Source organism: Capsicum annuum, chromosome 9 (genome assembly GCF_002878395.1).
Source record: "Capsicum annuum cultivar UCD-10X-F1 chromosome 9, UCD10Xv1.1, whole genome shotgun sequence".
Taxonomy (NCBI): Eukaryota; Viridiplantae; Streptophyta; class Magnoliopsida; order Solanales; family Solanaceae; genus Capsicum; species Capsicum annuum.
The window spans coordinates 4931268-4954883 of record NC_061119.1 but is presented as its reverse complement, the minus strand read 5'-3'; the positions used below and the strand labels follow the sequence as shown (position 1 = coordinate 4954883).

Genomic DNA, 23616 nt, shown 5'->3' with positions numbered 1-23616 from the left:
CTCTCCACTCACCATCGTCTTATGGTGCCTGCAAGGGTTTTCACCAATAAGACTCTCTCATTTTCATTTCTCTCCTGATTTCTTATGCTGAGGGAGACAAGTGGTACCTCATAATGTATCATCATATCCATTGCATGCTTAGCCTTAACATTATCAAAAATTGATCTGAAGGACTTTCTTTGGTTGTAACTTAGCTTTTGGTTAAGGTTAGAAAAGATGGTAAGGGGCTCAAACGATACTTGAAGTGGGGGTGGGACTTACAACTTTTGAAATCGACTCAAACAACACATTAACTCATGCCCCAGCTTTGTTGATAGGGTGAATCTTAGATCTTTATTTGGTTGGATCGAGCCCAAAATAGGGCAGCCTACGTATCTCACTCCCGAGAGAGGAGAATCAGGTCGCACATAGTACCATCAGCTTGTTCTTTGTTTTGATTTGATTGATTTTTTTCTTATTTCCTCGACATTTATCTTTGACTCCATTTTGATTCCAAAAGAAGGATATGAAAGAAAATTAAAACGAAGCTCAAACGGGTAAACAAAGGATGACACAATGTTTGGATAGAAGAATAAAATGCCTTCATCATATCAATCTTCAAAAATGCAAGTACTAAACATGCAATAAAATCAACAAAGGATCAAATATCATACGTAATATCTTTTGACCGCATCAGCATTGGTAGCCATTTCTGCCATTTTGCCTTCAGTATCTATCAAATATAAGGCTCCATTGGGCAACACTTTCTTCACAACAAAGGGACCTTGCCAGTTAGGGGAGAACTTGCCTTTCGTTTCAACCTGGTGAGGAAGGATACGTCTCAATACCAACTGACCAACTTCAAAATTCCTGGGCCGGACCTTTTTGTTATACGCTCGAGCCATCCTCCTCTGATACAACTGTCCATGACACACAGACGTTAGCCTTTTTTCCTCAATCAAACTCAAATATTCCATTCGGGTTTTTACCCATTCGTCATCATTAATTTCTGCTTCTACAATGACTCAAAGAGAGAGAATTTCAACTTCTGCAGGGATGACTGCTTCTGTCCCATACACCAATAAATATGGAGTTGCCCCTGTTGAAGTGCGAACAGTGGTGCGATAACCTAGCAATGCAAATGACAACTTTTCATGCCACTGTCTAGACCCTTGTACCATTTTTTGCAGTATCTTTCTTATATTCTTATTGGCAGCTTCTACAGCACCATTGGCCTTTGGGCGATATGGAGTAGAATTTTGATGTGCGATCTTAAACTGTTGACATACTTCTTGCATCAAATAACTATTGATATTGGCAGCATTGTTTGTAATAATTATCTTAGAAATTCCAAATCTACAAATGATATTGGCATGAACAAAATCTACCACAACCTTCTTTGTCACTGCCTCGAAAGTTACTGCCTCTACCCACTTTGTGAAGTAGTCAATGGCTACCAAAATGAATCTATGTCCGTTTGATGCCTTCGGCTCAATCGGTCCAATCACATCCATTCCCCAAGCCACGAACGGCCATGGAGCGTCCATTGCATGCAACTCAACAGGAGGAGAATGTATCAGATCACCGTGTACCTGACATTGATGACACTTTCGAACAAATTGAATAGAATCCCTTTCCATAGTAAGCCTATAATAACATGCTCGAAGAATCTTCTTTGATAAGACATGACCGTTCATGTGTGACCCGCATACTCCAGAGTGTATTTAAACCATGATTGCCGAGGCTTCTCTTGCATCTACACACCTTAAAAGTCCCAGATTTGGGATCCTCTTATACAAGATTCCCCCACTTAAGAAAAATCCACTAGCCAAGCACCTAATAGTCCTCTTTTGATCGTTGGTGGCATATGATGGGTATTCTCCTGACTGAATGTACCGCTTGATATCCAAGAACCAAGGTTCTCCATCGAGCTCTTCTTCAGCCGCATTACATGAAGTATGCTGATCACGACTCTATATATGCACTGGATCGATATAGGCTTTGTCAGGATGTTGGAGCATTGAAGACAGAGTGGCTAAAGCATCAGCAATTTCATTACGAATCCTTGGAATATGCCTAAATTTTACTAACACAAACCGTTGACATAGCTCCTGCAAGCATTGTCGATACGGGATGAGCTTCAAATCTCGCGTCTCCCAATCGCCTTGAATTTGATGGACGAGCAAATCTGAATCCCCCAACACCAATAATTCTTGGACTCCTATATCAACAGCTAACCTCAAACCAAGAATGCAGGCTTCATACTCTGTCATATTGTTAGTACAGTAGAATCGAAGTTGTGCTATTACCGAGATATGTTGTCCCGATTCAGAGATAAGAACCGCACCTATTTCGACTCCTTTCATATTGACAGCTCCATCGAAGAATAACCTCCAACCTGGATCAGCATCTATAACGACTTTATCGACACACGACACTTCTTCATCAGGAAAATATGTCTTTAATAGCTCATACTATTCATCGATGGGATTCTCAGCAAGATGATCTGCCAAGGCTTGGGCTTTCATGGCGGTTTGAGTCACATATACAATGTCGAACTCGGTAACCAATATTTGCCACTTTGCCAATCGACCCGTCGGCATAGGCTTCTGAAAGATATACTTCAAAGGATCCATGCTAGAGATGAGATAAGTAATATAGGATGAGAGATAGTGCTTCAACTTCTGTGCTACCCAAGTTAGGGCAACACGTCCTTTCAAGAAGAGTATACCTGGCCTCATATGCGGTGACCTTCTTGCTAAGATAATAAATAGACTGCTCCTTTTTGCCTGTGACATCATGTTGACCCAGGACACAATCGAAAAAATTGTCCATGACTGATAAATATACGATCAAAGGCCTACCAGGCTCCGGGGGTACCAGCACGGGCGGATTTGACAAATATCTTTTTATTCGATCGAACGCTTCCGGATATTCTTCAGTCCATTTTACCGCAGCACCTTTTTCAGCAACTTGAATATGGGCTCACAAGTGGTTGTGAGTTGAGCAATAAACCTGCTAATATAGTTCAGTCTACCAAGAAAACTCATCACCTCCGTCTTATTCTTGGGCGGGGGTAAATCCTGAATGGCTTTGATTTTCGAGGGATCCAATTCAATCCCCCGACGGCTGACTACAAACCCCAACAGCTTTCCAGATGGAACTCCAAATACACATTTTGCTGGGTTGAGTTTGAGATTATACCTGCGAAGCCTTTCAAAGAACTTTCTTAAATCTTTAACAAGGTCGGCCCGACTTTTTGACTTAATAATCACTTCATCCACGTATACCTCAATCTCCTTATGTATCATATCATGAAACATAGTGGTCATGGCTCTCATGTATGTTGCTCCAGCATTCTTCAAACCGAACGGCATCACTCGATAACAATAGGTCCCCCACGGTGTGATAAAAGACGTCTTCTCCGCGTCTTCATCATCCATAATGATCTGGTGATATCCGGCATAGCAATCCACCAAAGAGGCAACCTCGTGTTTAGCACAGTTGTCTAACAAAATATGGATGTTGGGCAGTGGAAAATCATCTTTCGGACTTGCTCTGTTCAAATCACGGTAATCAACACACACTCAAATTTTGCCATCTTTCTTTGGTACGGGACCAACATTGGATAACCACATGGGATAACGAGCCACTCGAATTACTTTGGCTTTAAGTTGTTTCATTATTTCCTCTTTGATTTTAATACTTATATCAGTTTTAAACTTCCTCAACTTCTGTTTGACAGGAGGAAATGCGGGATCAGTTGGCAATTTGTGAGCCACTAATTCAGTACTCAAACCAGGCATATCATCATAAGACCATGCAAAAACATCCTTATAATCAATTAATGCTTGAATCATTCCATCTTTTAGTTGTGGTAAAGCATGTACACTAATTTTAGTTTCCCTAACATCTTCTTAATCCCCTAGATTTATTGGCTCAGTATCATTTAAATTAGGATTCGGTTTATCTTCAAACTGTTCCAACTCCTTGCTTATTTCTTCCAGTGCTTCTTCTTCATCATATTCCCCATCCTGCTTCATTGCATCTTGATTAGTTTGGATTTAAAGATTAGGCTGAAAATTCCGCATGCATGTCATATCATTAGAATCAGTATAAAGAGAACTATGTAAAAATAAACAAAATATATTAGACACGAAACAAAAGGGACATTATATTTCATTAAATAAAAAGATACAAGGGTTTAAACATAGATGCCAACATAACATAAACAAACTAAAATCCGAATTACAACCCTGAAATAACTCGGATAAACAGAAAGAAAAACAAAATAAACTCCCAAAACTCCCTCCTGACGGGAAGAGGAGTGACTTCCCAATTATTGAGCCGGACAGCTGGACCTATGAATTGCACGTCTGCCATACTGGTACCTTCTCCTACTTCGACCATATTAACTTTAATAAAAAGGTTCTGGAAGTCATCAACCAATTCAACTTCAAATTCCACATGCTTCGTGACACCGCTCTTAATAAATGATTCACTGAGTAGTGGCATTGGGCGAGGGAGTGACCATATTTCCTTTTTCCTTCCCTTGGCTTTCTTTAGATCTTCAACCGTAGGCTCAAATCCCAGACCAAACGTGTCCACATTCTCACTTGGACATATGGGACAAACTATACCGTGCAGAGACACTCCCAAACCCTTTCCTGGCTCAAATCCATATTTCCAAAGTTCACTCACCATCATGATAGAAGCAGAAGACAATTGCGGTCCTGGTATAATCTGTCATTCAAGAATACGATTCACTGGCACTGTATCAAAAATTTGATAGACGAATGTCTCCTCTACATTACTTGCTTCAATAAGAGATAAGGGAGAATCTTTGCAGGCGGGCAAATCTCCTTCACCGTGAATAACCACTTCTTGCCTGTCATGTTCAAACTTAACCATTTGGTGCAGTGTAGATGCAACCACCTTGGCCTTGTGGATCTACGGCCTTCCCAACAACAGATTGTAAGAGGAGTCTACATTCAATACTTGAAACTTTATGGAGAACTCAACAGACCCTACGGTCAACATTAGTTCTATTTCGCCAATGGAATTTGATTTTGCACCATCGAAAGCCCTAACACATACATTGTTGGGCCTGATCCAGTCAGCACCAATATTCAACTTTTGCAAAGTAGAAATAGGGCAAATATTTGCACCTGAACCTCCATCAATCATAACATGAGTGACGTAGAAATCTTCACACTTTACTGTAATGTAAAGGCCCCGGTTATGCCCTGTACCTTCAATAGGCAATTCATCATCAGAAAAGCTGATCCAATTGACCTCAAAGATTTTTTCGACCATTTTCTCAAGCTGGTTTATTGTAATCTCCCTAGGAACATATGATTCATTTAATACCTTCAGTAAAACATCAAGATGCTCCTTGAAGTGCAACAGCAAAGATAAGAGGGAGATTTGAGTAGGGGTTTTCTTCAACTAGTCTATTATTGAATACTCTGGCAACTTCATCTTTTTCAAAAAAAATTTGGCTTCTTCTTCGGTGATAGGCTTTTTGCTAGATGACGGTCCACTCACCATTGGCTTGGCCTTTCTTACGCTTTCAGGCACAAAGCATCTTTCTGACCTAGTCAAACCCCCTACCTCATCTACATCTTCCACTACTTCTTTCCCGTGATAGGTCATCACAGTCCGCCCATAGTTCCAGGGAACCCTTTTCCTATCAACTATCGGAGGTTGGGTCACCGGTTTGAGGACAATAGGCTCTGCCAGTGCTCCTTTCACCGTTAAGATGGGCTGACTCAGAGCTCCCACCACTATCAACTTAGGTTTATTCTGACTTAAATCAACATACCTTCTGGCGCCTTGTACTATGATCAGGGGTTTCTTTATGCTTTCTTGGGCTTTATCTTCTCTCATTCCTTTCCGGTTCAATGACATTGCTTTCAAATACTCTACTACATTCATTGATTTCTCCTCAATGGTCTGTATCTTGACAATAGGCTTATAACCCCTCGAAGACTCTTTCCCATCATATATCAATTCTAATATATTGGCTTCATCATGGGTTGGCAGCGGATTCTGGTTAATGTTTGGACCCTCTGGGGCCTGGACCAGCATCTGATTTGTGTCAATTAAATCTTGGACAGCTCTCTTTAAATGCCAGCATTTCTCGATATCATGGCCTGGTATATCAGAACAGTACGCACACCTTAAAGAATAATCAAGATTCATCGGCGGTGGATTTGAAAGACTTTCTTGAATTGGGCTTAAAACCTTTAACTTTCTCAACCTATCAAATAAGCTATCATATGACTCCCAAGAGGTGTGAATTGATTTTTGACCGCCTTCTCTTTCTCATACTCAGGCCTAGGCTGAAAATTGGGTCTGGAAGGGTTTTGGTAATTTGGTAGAGCGAATGGGCGATTTTGTAGAGCTTGCGCACGCCACTGCGGGTAAGAAGGGTTTGGGCATATGGTTGCGCGATATATACTGGGTACGGGGGTGGTGGAATGGAATATAAAGGGTTTTGTGGAGGATAGTAATGGTGGGGAGGAATATATGGAACTTGGGTATAGACTTGGGCTTGGGATTAGGGATAGGGGCGAGGTGTTCTTTTGGGATAGGAATGGGTTCCAGCTACGACAGTCGCCACATCCTCTTCTTTTTTTTTACCTCCAAATGCGCCAGATCCACCTTGAATCACTTGTGTGGTGGATTTTAATGCGGCAAAACTCATTATTCGACCGGTCTTAATTCCGTCCTCTATCATCTCCCCTATTTTGAGAACTTCCATAAAAGATTTTCCCATTGTCGGAAGTAAATGTTGAAAATAGGTCTCATCCTGTGCCTGAATGAAAACTTCTACCAACTTACTTTCTTTCATTGGAGGCTTTACCCTGGCATCCTGTTCATGCCACCTTATCGCGTATTCCCTAAAACTTTCAGTGCTTTTTTTCTTCATGTTGACCAAGGATTTTTTGTCCGGAATCGGGTCAATGTTACACTGAAAATGTTGAACAAATTCAGAAGCTAAGTCATCCCAGTTGTTCCATTTATCGATATCTCGATCGATAAACCATTCTGAGGCCAGATCAGAAAGACTCTCGCCAAAGAAGGCCATGAGCAGCTCTTTCCTTTCTCCTGCAGCCCTCAACTGGTTGTAATAACATCTCAAGTGTGCCATGGGATCACTGTGTCCTGCATACTTCTCGAACTTAGGCATCTTAAAACCAAGGGGAAGGTTGATGTCTGGGAACATGCAAAGATCTTTATAGGAAACACTCCTATAATCTCCGATTCCTTGCAAATTCCTCATAGCCTGTTCTAAACTTTTCAATTTCCGGGCTATGATATCCTGTTCCTCTGTTACGACAGGTTTCTCCGTATCAAATGGAAATGCAGGCGGCTGAGTGTACCCATACGGTTCATTCATTTGCAAAGTAGGCTCCGGGGAATAACACTGACTATCTGAAACCTTCAGTACTGGCTCACTAGCAGACCTAGGAAGCCTCATTATGGGACACACAGCATATATAGGAGTTTCATATGGTGGCAGAGCCACGAATACCGGTGTGATCGGTGGCGCTGTCTAAGCAGCTGGTCTTGATTGGGGAGCTGCCAAGGGCACACCAGAACTGTCAGGATAATAATGTCGCGGATTGAATCCTGGCGCGTGCTCAAGTGACTCAGTGGGAGCAGAGAATTGCGCCTGAGAGAGCGGTGGACAGTTAGAGATATTTCCAAGACCTTCAGGGAGCGGAGGAGGAGGCATTCCGCTGGCCCATGCCCGATGTAAATCTATAAATTATTGTCTGAGCCTTACTACCTCATCATTGTGTTCAGAACTTTCTTCCCTGTGATCCTGATCCGGGTCAATGAGCGAATTTTCAATCTCCCTGCTAGCCATGGCGAGCTTTGCTTTGGATCTAGTGAAGTATGGGTGACTAGCCAGAGTGCTGCAAACCTACCACTGTTAGCTGAAAGAACATGCTCATCAAAGACGACATCCGTTAGGATTAGGGCACACAACAAGCATGAGAATCACATTGGTAAAATTGTCCTAAATTCATGTTCATTTCTACCAGCTTTTGAGGGTAGCGAGGTCATTTTAACATCATCCCGATTTTTATTTACACTTATTTTTATCTACACCTATTATTATTATTATTATTATTTTTTCTTTCGTATCCATCTCAGTTCTTTTCTTTTCTCTCGTTATCTACCTTTATTTTATCATTCTTTATGGCTTTTGTTTTTCTTTAAAAGAGGAAAAATATTGAAAAACAACAAAACAAAATGATTAGATCGAACCCAAAATTAGGTTGCCTACATATCATGTTGTACATGAATCAGATCTTGCGTAGTTCGGGCAGCATGTGCATAAACATCACCCACTTTTTTTTTTTACAAAAACAAAAATAAACAAATAAAGGAAAGATGTAACATCATAACATTTTGAAGAAAGAAAACAACAAAAACGTACAAAAAGTTTGGGACCACTTTAAAACTAAACAACAAATACGAAACAACATTCTAGACCCCTAAGACGACATAGGTGAAATTATTAATAAAGACCCTAATACCAAAAACAACTTGACTTCGACTTAAAGAAGACACCACCCTACAATGACAGACACATAAAAGACTCAAACTGAATAAAGATAAGAAACGCTCTTTCCGACTGGTGCTCTGTGTGATGACCCTGGCTGAGATGGACCTGCCTGTGAAGTTCTCTTTGTCCCATTTAAACTTTGTAGCATATCCTGTAAAGACACCCTGATATTGGGGAAGAAGCTTCGGGCCCGTATTTCTGCCTCATGAGGAGTGCACTTGGAAAGATTATTCTGACACCTTTCTACCATCTTGAACAAATCTGCTAACTGAACTCTCAGTGTTTCCACTTTGGAACCTACACTTTCATCCTGATGGTCGTCTACTATGCATTCTTCTTGTATTCTCCCTCTAAGCTGCGCTGGTAAGGGTTGACTGATATCCCGAGGGATAGATTGAAGCCAGACCCCATATCCCTGAGTGTACCCCGAATTATCCAAACTTTCTTTGAGTGTGTCCACACCTAGCTTTGTTGCATGCTTCCAAAACTGCTCGTACTTGCTCTCACCTAAGGCTTGGTCCTTGAAGTACTCAATATCCTTCAGAAGATCCACTGCTGGTGGCACGTCCTGCAGCCTACCCAACTGGCGCATTACCCTAGAAGGGCTGTATGGTCTAGTGCAATTGAGCCCTAACATAACTAAAGGGAGCTGCGTCTGACAACCCAACAAGATTATCTTCGATCGAAGCCACAGATAAGTCCACAAAATGTTATCCCCAGTTCTTGATTCAAGAAATTCAATCCAAGCCTTGACTCCCACGGGTAGCGACAATTTATCCAAACGCAACCTGGAGTCCATGGCTTTCACTCGATTGGGAATGCAACGGTCTACCACATCTGGTCTAACTAAAGAAGGCGCATGCAAATGCTCCATCATCCATAACTGCAATATCAAGTTACTACCCTAAAAAAATCTCACCCCCTCTTCACTTCGGTTAAAGCCTTATATATTTCTGTTAAGATCATGGGTATGAGAGTGAACCTGCCCTTTTGATTAATGCCTTTGTCGCTTTGATCCTTATGAAATAGAGCCATCACTACATATTGCAAACGGGTATTAATACGTCTTTCTTCTAGTGGAAATACTAAAATGCCTAATAAAGCGAGGGTGAAGATTTCAAGACGCTTTCTCTCCCACTTCTCATTAGTCACATGAAATTCATCCCAAAAACAATCAAAACCTTTCGAGGGCCCAAATCTAGCGAACAAAAAATCTAAGGAAACCCACGAATCACTTAAACAACCCAAACGGATACCCTTACTTTTTAAACCACAAGACTTCAAAAATCTCACGCTAGGATGATTTCGTGCTCGGATCATATCCTTCTCGATATAGGGCAAATGCAACAAACCGGATATTTCTACCAAAGTAGGAGTCATTTCACATTCCCCAAACCTGAACACCAAACTACTTGGATCCCAAAAGGTCAACAAAGCCTCTATTAAATCTGGACGAGGGGTAATATGCAGAAGTTCCGTAAGATCACCTAATATTTTAATCAGTTTCTGCTGATCAACATAGTTAAACATTTCTTACCACTTGATTAACTTTTTGGGCACCTTGACAACCGTCAGAACTCTAGACTTGGTGGACAAATCCATCCTGTAAAAACACATAAGACGTTATCTCAAAAATTCGACAGGAGTAGAAGATTCCCAACCCTTGGGATTTTTGACGCAAGCACATGTCGATGGGACAGACCACATTCATGACTCCAATTTGCCGAACAGAAGTACTGAGAGAAATCAGTCTACTTGGCAAACAACTCTAGATTACGGGGCGAGAGACCTAGGATAATACTAAGACAAAGGCCAACACAAAGAATACCGGACCCACCGAGGGTTGCCTACGTATCCCAGCCCGAGGGAAGGGAATTAGGTATGCGTAGTTCATCCAGATTAGACAATTAACGATTAACTAATAAATTGACTCTAACTTAAGAAACACTACCAAAAACAAACGAAAAAAAAAGCTTTTGGATTTTCAGCTGGACACTTTAACTAAGACTGAAACCACCAATTATGAAGAAAAATCTTTTTGGTATTTTGGTTTTTAACAAATAAGTAGAAAAGGCAAACAAAACCTCTTTTTTTCATTTTTTTTGTTGAACTTACGGTACTTTGATAAGATAAATGCAAAACGTAAAAAAATCTTTTTGAGTTTTTGGATCGTGAAGAACAAAACCCATAAAGAACTCTAAAATAAACTACGACACTCCTTTTGATTCATTCTTTTCAACTCACTTTTTCTATATATTTTTTTTCGTTTTTGCCTACGCACCTTACTCCTAACCATTTTTTTTTTCAAATCAGTCCGTCAAATGACCACGTTACCCTTAAAGATGCAACAGTTAGCACGTAGAGATGCTTTAGAGGTGAGTCTCCTACAAAGGGCCATGTGGGTCCTGCTAGGTATCAGTATGATCCACATAAGCATGACCTAAAGGCTGACCTACGTTGTGGTTCACTAACAAGGCTGTTCGGGGGAGCGTATGGTCGATAGTGGCTGCTTTGCTTTCCACCTACTCCATAACACCGATGGCTCCCCCCCTAAAATAAGGGTGACTCAACTAGAGGTCGTGTACCACACGTGTACTACGGACTTGTTGCAGAAAGAAGGCCGGGGGGTGGACTCATGATGACAGATATAAAGCGGTAAAACATAGGATAAATACTAAAAACAAAGAGCACGAAAATGCACAAAAGTGAAAAAATAACACACACAATAATCACAAACAATGCTTATACACTCGTAATGCCAAACAAAGCCGATACGACTCCAAAAATAGCTCGAATTCTGAAAACTTGTCATTGACGTCCCCAGCAGAGTTGCCAGAGCTGTCACACCCCTTTTTTCGTACTCCAAAAAGATTCGTTTTAAAGTTCGAAAGGGTTTTATTATTTAAGTGACAAGAAATGAAAATTTGTTTCGGAAAAAGGACTATTTACATTTTTTATTCAGAGTCGTCACTTGGCATAACCTGGCGTGTCAAGTCACCATTGGAAAATCCTTTTCAAAACCATTTGACTATTTAAACTGGTTTGCGAACAGAGACTTCGGCTAAGGAATTCTGTAGACCGAGGGGAAGGTGTTAGGCACCTCTCGATCCCGTGGTTCAACCACGGTCGCTTGGTAGAGTGTATCGACTATTTTGACACTATGAAATGTATAAACCACACAAAGGCACGCAAAACAATCAAACGATAAACAAAACAAAACAATCCAAAACGTAATGTCCAGTCCAATTATACAGTCCGGGGTATGAAAAAAAATGCAAAAATATAAACTTATGCTAAATTAATTGTAAACTAATGTTCTACCCGATGCCTCGGGCCTTCATCACGAACGTCCTCCGGGTACATGATACCTCGGGGCATTCCTCGGGGAATAAATATATACAGATACTTCAAAGCATTCTCCGGCCAAATTATACAATTGAATTAAATGCGACAAAACAAAACCATTCCAACATATATTTCAAACATGTCATCAATCCACCATGCCTAAATTTGCCTACCCGAACCTACCATTTGCATATCTATTCTCGACTAAAGACATAATTCTATCACGTTTCATATCAACAATAAATCAAAATTAATCTGAATCTAAACTTTTCGTCAATTTTCAATTTCAGGTCCAACCAAAGAATTTACATTACTTCATTAGTTTGCAATTCCAATCCCCCCCACATTCATACATAACAGTTTTTAAAACACGAGCACAATTATCCATCCATATCATGATCAATTTCATAATAACGACTACTTATTCAGATAAGGCAGCACCAATCACCAAAATGTCCAATCAACAAAAAATGAACTATCACAACATCCACCTACTAAATACCATAACAAGAAAATCAAAAGGGGCAAGGATGAGAAATGGACCTTCGAAGAAATGACTTCATGATAATATGTGTTAAAGAAATCCGCACTCGAAACCTCGAATAGAAACCTCAACAGTGATGAACTCCAACTCTGATATTGAGGAATTCAAAACCAAAAATTGGTTGAGACGCGCGAAATACTAAACCACAAAAAGGAACAAAAACTGATGAATTCCTCGGAACCCAATTTTGCAGCGCCTGAGTCTGACCCAAAATATCCAATTTCGACTAAGAACTCGCCGGAAAAAGCTGAGCCTCGCCGGAACAGTATCTCAAGCGCGACACCTCCAATTTTCAGTGGAATCGACTCGTTTTGAGATTACCCGTACCCCCTTTCTGCTATCTCCCTCGCATCTCTTTTCTCTACCTAACACTCTCTCGATCTGGCTCTCCGATCTCTCTCCCTCACGCGCAGCTCTCTCTGTCGATCTGTCCTCGCTCCCTATATGTGTGCGCAGCAGCAGAAAAAAAACAAGAAAAATGAAGTCCTCAACAACCTCTTATCCCCAATTTCCCTCTGTTCTTGCTACTGATTTTTGTGTATCAACATCAGTGTGCGCGTGTTCTTCTCTGTGTGTGTATAGAATTATGTATGAGAATCTCCCAGATGTTGGTGAAGAGAAGTTGTGAATCGTGAAGAAGAAAGAAAAACCAAATGGAATCATGCCCAATGTGTATAAATGGAATATGTATGTGAATATATGGTCCCTCCCCGTGTCCATTCCCTGGGTTCCAAAAAAACGTGTAAAAAGGGGTAAGGGGTAGGGTAAGGTAGTGGTGAGGTGGGGGTAGGGTATGAGGTAGGTGTGATGTGTTTTATTTTGATTGGATAGGTTGTTAGGATAAGATGTAGGGGTTAGGATAGGATAGAATTTGTTAGGGAGTTTGTTATTTTTTTTTTTATATTTTGTGAGGGTATAATAACATGGATGAGGGTACACGGTAGGATAAAATAAAAATGGGTAAAAGTGAATAAAAATTGAACTTTAAGAGGACGAAATCACGTGTCTACATCTGTAATTAAGCTTGAAATTATTGAGATTTATGTTGTTTTTCCAAAATCCTTTTTTGATCCATTTAAATATTCTATAATTAGACTTGAAATTATTGAGATTTATGTTGTTTTTCCAAAATCCTTTTTTGATCCATTTAAATATTCTATAATTAGACTTGAAATTATTGAGATTTATGTTGTTTTTCCAACCTCTCATTTCTTTGGGCTTTTAGTTGGCCCAAAAGTACTTGGTGGTTGTTCGTCTCAATTTCCGTTGTTAATGTTGTCTGATAAAGGTGATGATTATTCAGAATTTTACTCTCTTTATAAGAAGAAAGTTTCATGTGTATTTCTTCCGAAGGTTAAAGAGCGCGAATGTTATCCAACAGAGGGATGGATCTGCACCGTAGAATTTGAAACTACATATATGACTTTATTGCATTCTTTTTCTCGAATCAGTATACAACTTCCCTTGAAAAAAGAATTATGGGCTTTAGTGGAATACAGATTTATTGATTTTGAAGAAAGAATGCGGTACCAATGCATGACCGAAGCTATCTTATTTTCCAGTGCTTCTGTCACATCAGATTATGCACTTGTGGTTTCTTATTATACACAATATAGTTATGTGGCTTGTTGACGACCTGGTGACCTCAACTGGATTTATATTTGGCCATCATCACTATCTCGTTGAGTTATTGGGGTCATTATTAATTATTTTTCTATTTAGAAAAGTATTTGGGAATAGTTATAAGGCCTTTAAGTTTGAAGTGTTTGAAGTAGATGTAACCAAAGTTGAATCGAAGGAGATAAAAATATTGGTAGATTACACAATCTTTGTAAGCTTCAATGGAGCAATTTGCATTGATTCTTCTAAGTTTATCGGAGTCAAGTCTGATCAAATATATTTTGTTGACGAGGGTGGAAGAGATATGGGGCGTACAATCTTGAAGATGGAAAGATTGAATCTTTTTATCCTGGAGAGTCACTAAGTCGCATTTAGCCGCCAACTTCGGTTGTACCATCATTCTGATGTGAAGGTTTCTCTTGGGTTTGTTGTCTATTTTTGTTGTTTTAAAATTTTAAGTTCAAAGTTAAATTGGATCTGATGGTACCATACCTCCCCCCGGCCACCCCACCCCACCCCTAAGAAAAAGACTCGACTCATATTATGAAATATAAAGCAAGAACAACAAGAATAGAGTGAAAAGATAGAGTGCTTATTATTTCTCTTGAGAGGTTCCTTGATGGGTCTTTTACAATGAAGAAAATCCTTCTATTTATAGGGAAAATTACTTCTAGTTTCTCTCTAAAAGATATATATTTCATATTCTGATAGATATCAAATTGATCTTTATAGATCTTATCTATCTATTCTAAATAGACATTTACTATAATGTAAATACATTTATAACACTCCTCCTTGAATGTCTAATTGATAGATAATGTGTCTCGTTAAAATCTTACTAGGAAAAATCAAGTGGAAAAACAATCTAGTGAAGAAAAATGAGTATACATCTCTAACAATACGCATATAGGTTGTCTCATTAAAAACCTTACAAGAAAAATTCAGTGAACAAAACATCATAAAGAAAAAAAAGAGTACAATGTGTATTAACTCCCCCTAATGAGGATATCCTTTAACCTTTGTATTCTGATCTTGTGCACTAGCTTCTTGAAAGTTGTAGTTGGAAGAGAGTTGGTGAATAAATCAGCTACATTGTCACTTAAGCGAATCTGTTGTACTTTAATAGCACCATTTTTTTTGGAGTTCGTGTGTATGGAAGAGCTTTGGCGAAATGTGTTTCATTCTATCTCATTTTATGAATCCTCCCTTAAGTTGTGTTATGCATGTTGCATTATCTTCATATAAAATCATGGATACTTTGTCACATTTCAAACCACATTTTTCTCGAATGAGAAGTATTGTGGACCTTAACCACACACACTCTTGGCTTGCTTCATAGATAGCTATAATCTCAGCATGATTCGATGAGGTAGCTACGATAGACTGCTTTGTAGATCTCCAAAATATGACAGTATCTCCGCATATGAATGCATAGCCTATCTGAGATCGAGCTTTATGCGGGTCAAATAAGTACCCAACATCAGCATAACCAACAAGATCGGGACTGCAATCTTTAGAATAAAGTAAGTTCATATCGGTAATTCCTTTTAGATGTCGTAATATGTGTTTGATCCCATTCCAATGTCTCCAAGTAGGAATAGAATAATACCTTGCTAACAAATTAACTGAAAAGACTATATAAGGACTTTTAGTATTTGCAAGATACATTAGTGCACCATTTTTATCTTTAACACTCCACAAGTTTCTTCTAAACTTAGGAGAAAACATAACATTATTTATGATGAGTTTAGTTCCCTTGGGCAAGATTATAACTGTTTTTCCGAAGCCTTCAATCAATTTAGCACAATCACAAATTGTAGTAATATTAATTTTGCTCATGTTTAGATAAGAGAAATATTTCTCATCTTTGAATATTGTATGTGTTGTGCCGGAATCAATCAAATAAATATTTTCACAATTGGACAGCTTACTTTAAAAATTATCCATATTTTAGCATTCAAATTTGAGATGATAGAGCTCCGTGCTGATAACGTGTTATGAAATATAAAGTAATTGAATAACAAGAATGGAGAGAAAAGAGAGAGTAATTCTTATTTCTCTTGAGCGATTTCCTTCTATTTATAGGGGAAATTACTCTTAGTTTCTCTCTAAAAGATAGACATTCACTAAAATGTAAATACGTTTATAACAATTCACGTAATTAACACCCAAAGTCCCAACCTGAAACCTATTATGTTACTATTATTGAAATTAAATGTATTATAACATCTTGAGTAGCAAACTAGCTACAAGGCATTAGATATCTTCTCTATGGTACGATTGAAATTTCTCTTATTGGATAAGTTTAATCTTAGTGGACTCAATTCTTGAATCCGACCTATGTGTTTGCTTAACTTAATGGTCTAGTTCACATTTAACTGATTCAGCGACACAAACTGCTGGGAAAGATATTTATTCTCCAAGTTAAGACGTTGTTTGCTAAAAAAAAAAAAAAAAAATCGAGATAATTCTTCAGTGAAATATTTATTATTTTTTTAAAAAAATTCTATAATATATTATTATTAAATAAAATAAAGCCCATCAAATTTGTGGGCCTAAGATAATTACTTTTTTTCTAAAAGGGTTGAGCCGCCAACAGAACATTTCTTTAGAAATGAGGACATGTAATGTAAAATTTGCTTTTAACTCCGGGTGTAGAATATTTTTCCGACGGATCAAGGGATAAATTGCTAAACAACAATCGATTAATTCCTTTTCAATAGTTCAAGATATTAAAAAGATTACAAATGAATTATTTTTTTTTTTTTTAAGAAGTATATAACATAGAAAAATAAATAATTAACCCTGTTTCCCTTAGCCAACACAACACAGGTGCTCTCTGAGTCTTTACAGATGCCTCCGTCCAAGAAAGGCAAATCTACAAAAGTTTCAAGTGAGTTAACTGATTCAGTTTCAACCCCCAAATTTCCAGGGTGTATTCGGTGTGTTCCTCCATCTTCCGTTGCAATCACCATCCATGCCAAGCCTGGATCCAAACAAGCCACCATAACTGACTTGAATGATGATGCAGTTGGTGTCCAAATAGATGCACCTGCTAAAGATGGTGAAGCTAATGCTGCTCTTATCGATTATATAAGCTCCGTAAGTCCATCTTTTCATTCTTATAAGCTAATTCATGTTGACCATCAATTAAATACCCCCCTGTAGTTTGATTTAATATCTGAAGGGAGTCTTGAAATAGCCGGTAAAGTTGTTGTCCTGTGACCAGAAGGTCATGGGTTCAAGCAGGGACGGATGTAGGGGCCTGGATAGGGGTTATCGGAAACCCAGTAACTTTCATGTGAATATAATATTTATATAGAGAAATCTAATAAATATACAAGAATTATAAATTGGGAACCATAAATAAAGTATATTGTTAGATGACTTGTAAAAGTTTTGTTACATCTTGCTTGTGGGTTCAAATCCCCTTTTTATCTAACATAGGGAACCACAAACTTTAAATCTTGAATCAACCTCTAGGTTCAAGTCTTGGAAACAGCCTCCGGTAGAAATGCAAGGTAAGACTGCGTACCATACACCTTTGTGGTGGGGCCCTTACTCTTCCCTTGTGCATAGCGGGAGCTTTAGTGCACCGGACTGCCCTTTTAGTTTGATTCAATATGTTTTCCCTCCGATTAAGCTAGAGTTGAAAGCTTGTGTCATTTTAACTTTCCCTCTTATTGAACATTAATTAATTTCACTGATGTTCTTCCAACTAATCCTGTATTGATAAAACCAAAATTGCCAAATAAGTGCTACTACATCGTGGATGATGAACAAGTTCCAGTGTTATCAAGAATAATAACAATTAACTCAAAGAAGCATTATATGAGGTGCGTGTTTAGCTACTTGGTGCCTGCACTGAAGCTTTGCTTAATCAAGGCAAAGCGTACATCCTATTTTGCATCTATGTTTAGGGCTTAAGTGTGTCTCCAGCGAGCCTTTTGACAGCAATATGAAGAACCAAACAGCTTCTTTGAACCGGGGAAAGGGGGGGTTGATCGACCGGAAGGTTAGATTTCGGTAAGTCATGACTCATGACTCGCAACATAAAGTGTGCACTGGAGAAGTAACAGCGGAAAAATGGAGTCAGCTCTGGCTAGCTAGCTTCATCAAGATCCTTGTCGAATTGTGGGTTGTTACAGGGTTTGGAATGAGAGACATAGAGGGAAGAGGGTGATGGAATAACCTGTTAGCCATAAGGCATAGTAATTTGCAAGCCCCAGAGAACTGACTTTAAGATTTAATGTGTTTCTTTTAGACAAGATTTTTGGGGTATTAGTTTTTGAATGGATTTTCACGGGGCGGAGGCTTCAGACAAACAAGAGAAAAGGGTGAGGGTCGTATAGCCAAGGGCATTAGCTCACAACTGAAGGACATCGAAAGTCAAAAAATAATTGGGTAGATAATGACATAGGAAAAAATTTCTAATGGCAATCTTTACTTAATACTTATGTGGTAACTTCTATTAATTTCATATTGTCAGAGATCAACGATTTTATGGGGCTTTTGATTTTCTGAGATACTCAGCAATAGTTGATGACACTAGTGAAATCAACCCCTTGTTTTTTCTCGTGGGTGATTTTCATCTTGAGTTGGTTAACATTAAAAAGGAAACCGAGGGAAAAATGTTACAGGAATACTAAACTCGTCCTTGTTTTCTCTGGATCTTGGAGAAGGAATGTACTTGCAAATTGAGAAAGCAACGGTCCTAATTATGTGACATTCTATATTGCCCGGGGCTTTGTTTTAGTGGCAAGAGCGTAGCATGTGATGTTTGGGTCAAGCGCACGTCAGGAGCTCGAGCCCTGCCATAGACAAAAACCTGATATTTAAGTGGTAAAGGATAGAGAGGAGCTCACTAGACACCAAGTTTCGAACTTTGTGCCACTGGTATTAGGGGATTTCTCCGTTATCAAAAAATAAAAAAAATCAACAGCTAACATACCATATATAGATCATGGATGGAGTGAAATGTCTTGGCTGGAAAGAATGGAGTGTTTGTTGAAAGAAAATCATTTTGATAAGACGATATTTTGCCCTTATATACTCTGAAAAAGTAGTCATAGGGAGCCTCCGGCATCTGATTAGCAATTTGGTAAGACAATTGCTTAGGTAATTCGTTGTTGATTTTTGTTTTCATCATTATTGTTAACATTTTACATTTGCAAAAGCATCTTCGATGCTCTTTTTGTTCATCCGTTATTTGTTACCAGCCTATGATAAACTGTTAACAACGGCAGAAGGTGAAACAAGCTATTAATTATAGAGGGTAGAAGGTGAAAAAGAGGAGAAAGTAATATCCTACTTGCTATACCTGTTTGTTTATTTCTCCGATATAGACTTGGAAACCAGTAACGGAGATGGCCACTTGAAATTGATTTTGGTTAAGATTATAGCAGTTGGAAAGCCAGGGGTCAATCGAAAACAGCCTCTCTACTTCACCTCGAGGTAGTGGTATAGTCTGCGTACACTCTACCCTCTACCCTACCCAGACCCCACTGGGTGGGAATACACGAGGTATGTTGTTGTTGTTGTATTGTAGCAGTTGCATACTTCTCAGTAGTGCTTAGATGAAAATAAGCTCCAATGCCTCATATACTTGTGGTTAACATGAACATAAGCAACAATTCCTTCGGGTAAAATTTCACTTGTTCAATTTGGACAGGTTGTTGGAGTCAAAAAAAGACAAGTTTCTATAGGTTCTGGGTCGAAATCCAGGGATAAGGTCATCATCGTGGAGGATGTTACTTTACAGAGTGTATTTGATGCTCTAAACAAAGTTTTGAAAGATCAGTGACTCCGGAACTACTACTGACCCATGGTATCTTCATGTGGTGTTCGACAAGGCTGTACTGGATCAAACGAAAAGAATTTACTTCAACAAGACTCGAGATTCTTGACATGGATCCCAAAATCCCAACTCCCAAACCTATTATGCTATTCTTTTTTTTTGAAAAAAAAGTTTGGCATCCCAAACTTTGTACATGATCATTGAGTTGAGACTATAGGCTCTACTCCGCTGCTAACTTGTCAGCCAGTTTGTTGGCCTCCCTAAAACAATGCATGATGGCATTCCCAGGAACCCAGTAACTTTCGTGCGGATCTAGTATTTATATAGAGAAATCTTGTAAAATATAAGAATTATAAGTTGGGAATTGATAATGAAAGTATGTTGTTGGTCAAGTGGCGTAGAGAGACTTATAAAAGTTTTTATTAACTTCTTGGTTGTGGGTTCAAATCCACTTAGTTACTACTATTTGGTTTTATTTTGAAATACCAAACTTGTTTTAACACTTACTTCTTTTCAAAAGAGTTGATTAATACTCCTTTCCAGAATATTGTTCCTTGAGATGGTTTCATGGTCATATTTCCACTCAATGAAGGTCCAGCTTCAAATTGTTCAAAAATGGTAGCGTTGAGTTAAAAAATTCTTTTTGAATCTGAGTCATTAGGCCTTGTGCATTACTAGTGTTGTCATGACTGTGTATGAAGTTGATTGGAATTCATATGGTCAAAAAGCCATATACGTATTTGAAATTACTATTTAAGTCATACTTGCACTGCCTAAAAAGTTTATAAAATGAGTTTCTGTGCACCATCAGTATATAAAAAATTCTTCACTATCAACTAACTTTACGTGCTATTGTAGGTTATTCAATTATTTACGTAAAAATTGAAAAAGAAAAAATTTGATAACCTGCAGTAGCAAGTCAAGTTCACCTGATAGTATAGAATATTTTCTACACTGACGATGTACAAAACTTAAATTCTAAAAGTTTATAAAATCTATCAAATAAGACTCTCACGAGCTAGATGTGGCGAAAGTTGTTCATTTTTGCATGAATTTCAATCATAATGTTGGAAATTGAGGCATTTTTGCTTGAAGTCCATGCACATATAGTCGAAGTTAATCCATTTTTTGAACTTTAACATACCAAATTTAATATATGGAAAAGGGTTAAAAATATCTTTGAATTATTTGAAATGGATTAAAAATATTCTTTGTTTGTTTTTTGGCTCAAAAATACCTCTTTATTTGTTTTCTGGGCTCAAAAATATTTCTCCGTTAATTTTTTGGCTCAAAAATACCCATCTTTCGAACGGAATGCCACCAGGCACACCACGTGGTAAAAGAGACTACTTAACCAATCCACATCAGCATACACGTGGAAAATCACTCTATTTATTTTATTTAAAAATTCAATCCGACCCATATCAAAAAATCCAAACCGAAAGGAAAAATTTAATTCTTCAATTTTTTTGTCGTCAAATCATTCCTTTCACCACCTTCAATTCTCACTCGAGCAATTCTTAATCTCATCAACTTGTGGTTGTCTTACATTGACATTAAACTTCATCTCTCCAAATTACAATTTCGTCTCCGAGTTATCATTCCTCTCACTACAATTAGGTTCCTCATTAGACAAATTCATATAGGACATCCAATAGCAATTCAAGCTCTTAAAAATCGGATCAACTATTTGAGAATTCAATTATTTGTGATCAACCCGATTAAAACTCGATCCTTTTGGATCAACAATTTGAGGACCTGATTGTTTTCTCATCTTACGCCTTGATTGATTCTGAAAATCTGAACCCATCACATGAAAAATAAGCAAACAAATTCTTTAATTTTTTTCTTCTTGGATCGATTTTTTTTTTTAATACGGTGGGGTTGGATCTTTTAAATAGACAATAATGGGTTGATGATTAGATGGATTAAATGAAGTGATTTTCCACATGTATGTTGGCGTGGACTGGTCAAGTGGCCTTTTTTATTCACGTGGCATGTTTGGTGACACTCAATTAGAGAGGAGGATATTTTTAAGCCAAAAAATTAGCGGAGGAATATTTTTGAGTCCAAAAAACAAACAGAAGGATGTTTTCGAGTCAAAAACAAACAAAAGATATTTTTAATCTATTTCAAATAATTCAGAGATATTTTTTTATCTTTTTTTGTTTAATATATCAAATAGTATAACTAATAAAAGATTTAATCTATGTTGATTATGTGAAAATTCTACGAGGTCCCAATTGAGTAAATATGCACATTGATAATGTAAAATAACTTTTAAATTATTGATAATCGTATATTAGAAGTGAAATTTGTATTCTAACTCAGGCAATTTAAACTTATATACACCGATAATGTAATGGAATTTTTATACTATCAAACTTATTCAGAACAATATCTAGGCTGGAAATAAGTTAGTTCGAGATTAATTATCTCGAAATTATTTATTTCAAAATTAGTTATCTCGTTCTCAAAATAGGATAAAAATAACACTATAATCTCGAGATGAGTTGACAGATGCATTTTTTCCCAATTAAATATGAAATAAATTCAATCAGAAACTAATCTCAAAATTAATTATGTTATTGTACCAAAATGTTAACCAAAAAGTTATCTCCGCCTTGAAAAATATACTCTCTCCTACGTTTCAATTTGTTGAATCTCTATATTGACTTTTAGTTCGTTTAAAAAAGAATGATTATTTTTTTTTTATAAGTAACTCTATGCTTTCAATTTTTCATATGATATATTTAAGATTAGAAAGTAAAAATAAAAAATTATTCTGATACAGTTTAAAAGTATAATTAATTTATTATTATAAAATTTTTATTTTTTCATTTAGGTTAAATGAATTCGAACGGAGGGTACAAAAACGCGGTGGCCGACATAGATAGGGAAATGTGACAGAAAGGAGAAAAAGAATCATATTCTTTTTTCCTAGGTTGACAAATACTAGTACTTCTAATTTTTTATTTTATTTTTCATTCAGTATCCAATACTTATATTGAAATTGATTAATCTGAATTCACGTTGTATAAGATTCATTTGAGAGAAGTGGTCCCTACAATTTTTTATATTTAAAATTTAAATTTGAAATCTCTAATTAAGAAAGGAGCAGTCTCATCCGCTATATTACATCTTTTGGTGCTCAACCGCTATATTACATCCTTTGGTGCTCAAGTAATGGTAATTAAAGTGCCTTCATATCAAACAAAAAGTTTATGATATAATACTATAGTAATTAGTAATATAGTAATATGTCCCATTATATCAATTTTATAGTAATTTTAAATTAATAGTATATATAATTAAAGATCTTCCACCGATGAGGCGTTTTATTAAAATAAAGATATATATATATATATCATACTCAATTGTTTTGTCTTATTAAATTACGTAACTACTAAGTCTGTGTTGTTAATTAGTATAATTAAATATGTCTAGTCTATGAAATTGGCTTGACAATTACCTTATTGGGGTTGGGGAGAGGCCGTGGCGGACCCAAGATTTATAAATCGTGAATGCTTGGAAGGTTCAAATACATAATATTGATATTTAAAGTTTTAAGGTTTCGTCCAAAAAAAATAAATCACTCATCTATCTACATGGCTTACTGGATACTTTTTAAAATCTTATAACAAATTATATACATATTTTATATAATTATATCTAATTTGCATTAAATTTAACGAATTCTGGAACATTAAAAAGTTGGCTATAGGTCTGTCCGGGAGGGGAGCGGGC

At 37.5% G+C, this 23616-nt stretch overlaps 1 protein-coding gene across 1 annotated transcript; it reads left to right on the top strand.

Moving 5' to 3' along the window:
* Positions 1-16749: 16749 nt before the first annotated feature.
* LOC107843108 (UPF0235 protein C15orf40 homolog) lies at positions 16750-20261 on the top strand. The gene is made up of 2 exons (XM_016687283.2): positions 16750-17174; positions 19744-20261. The coding sequence occupies exons 1-2, from the start codon at positions 16926-16928 to the stop codon at positions 19873-19875; spliced, it is 381 nt and encodes a 126-aa protein (XP_016542769.1). The 5' UTR covers positions 16750-16925; the 3' UTR covers positions 19876-20261.
* Positions 20262-23616: the final 3355 nt, after the last annotated feature.

Bases quoted from the DNA above. Each gene is read 5' to 3' on its own strand.
- LOC107843108 (XM_016687283.2), top strand. From the start codon at position 16,926: ATGCCTCCGTCCAAGAAAGGCAAATCTACAAAAGTTTCAAGTGAGTTA. The intron at 17,175-19,743 runs GTAAGTCCATCT...CAATTTGGACAG, and splicing joins TTATCGATTATATAAGCTCC to GTTGTTGGAGTCAAAAAAAG.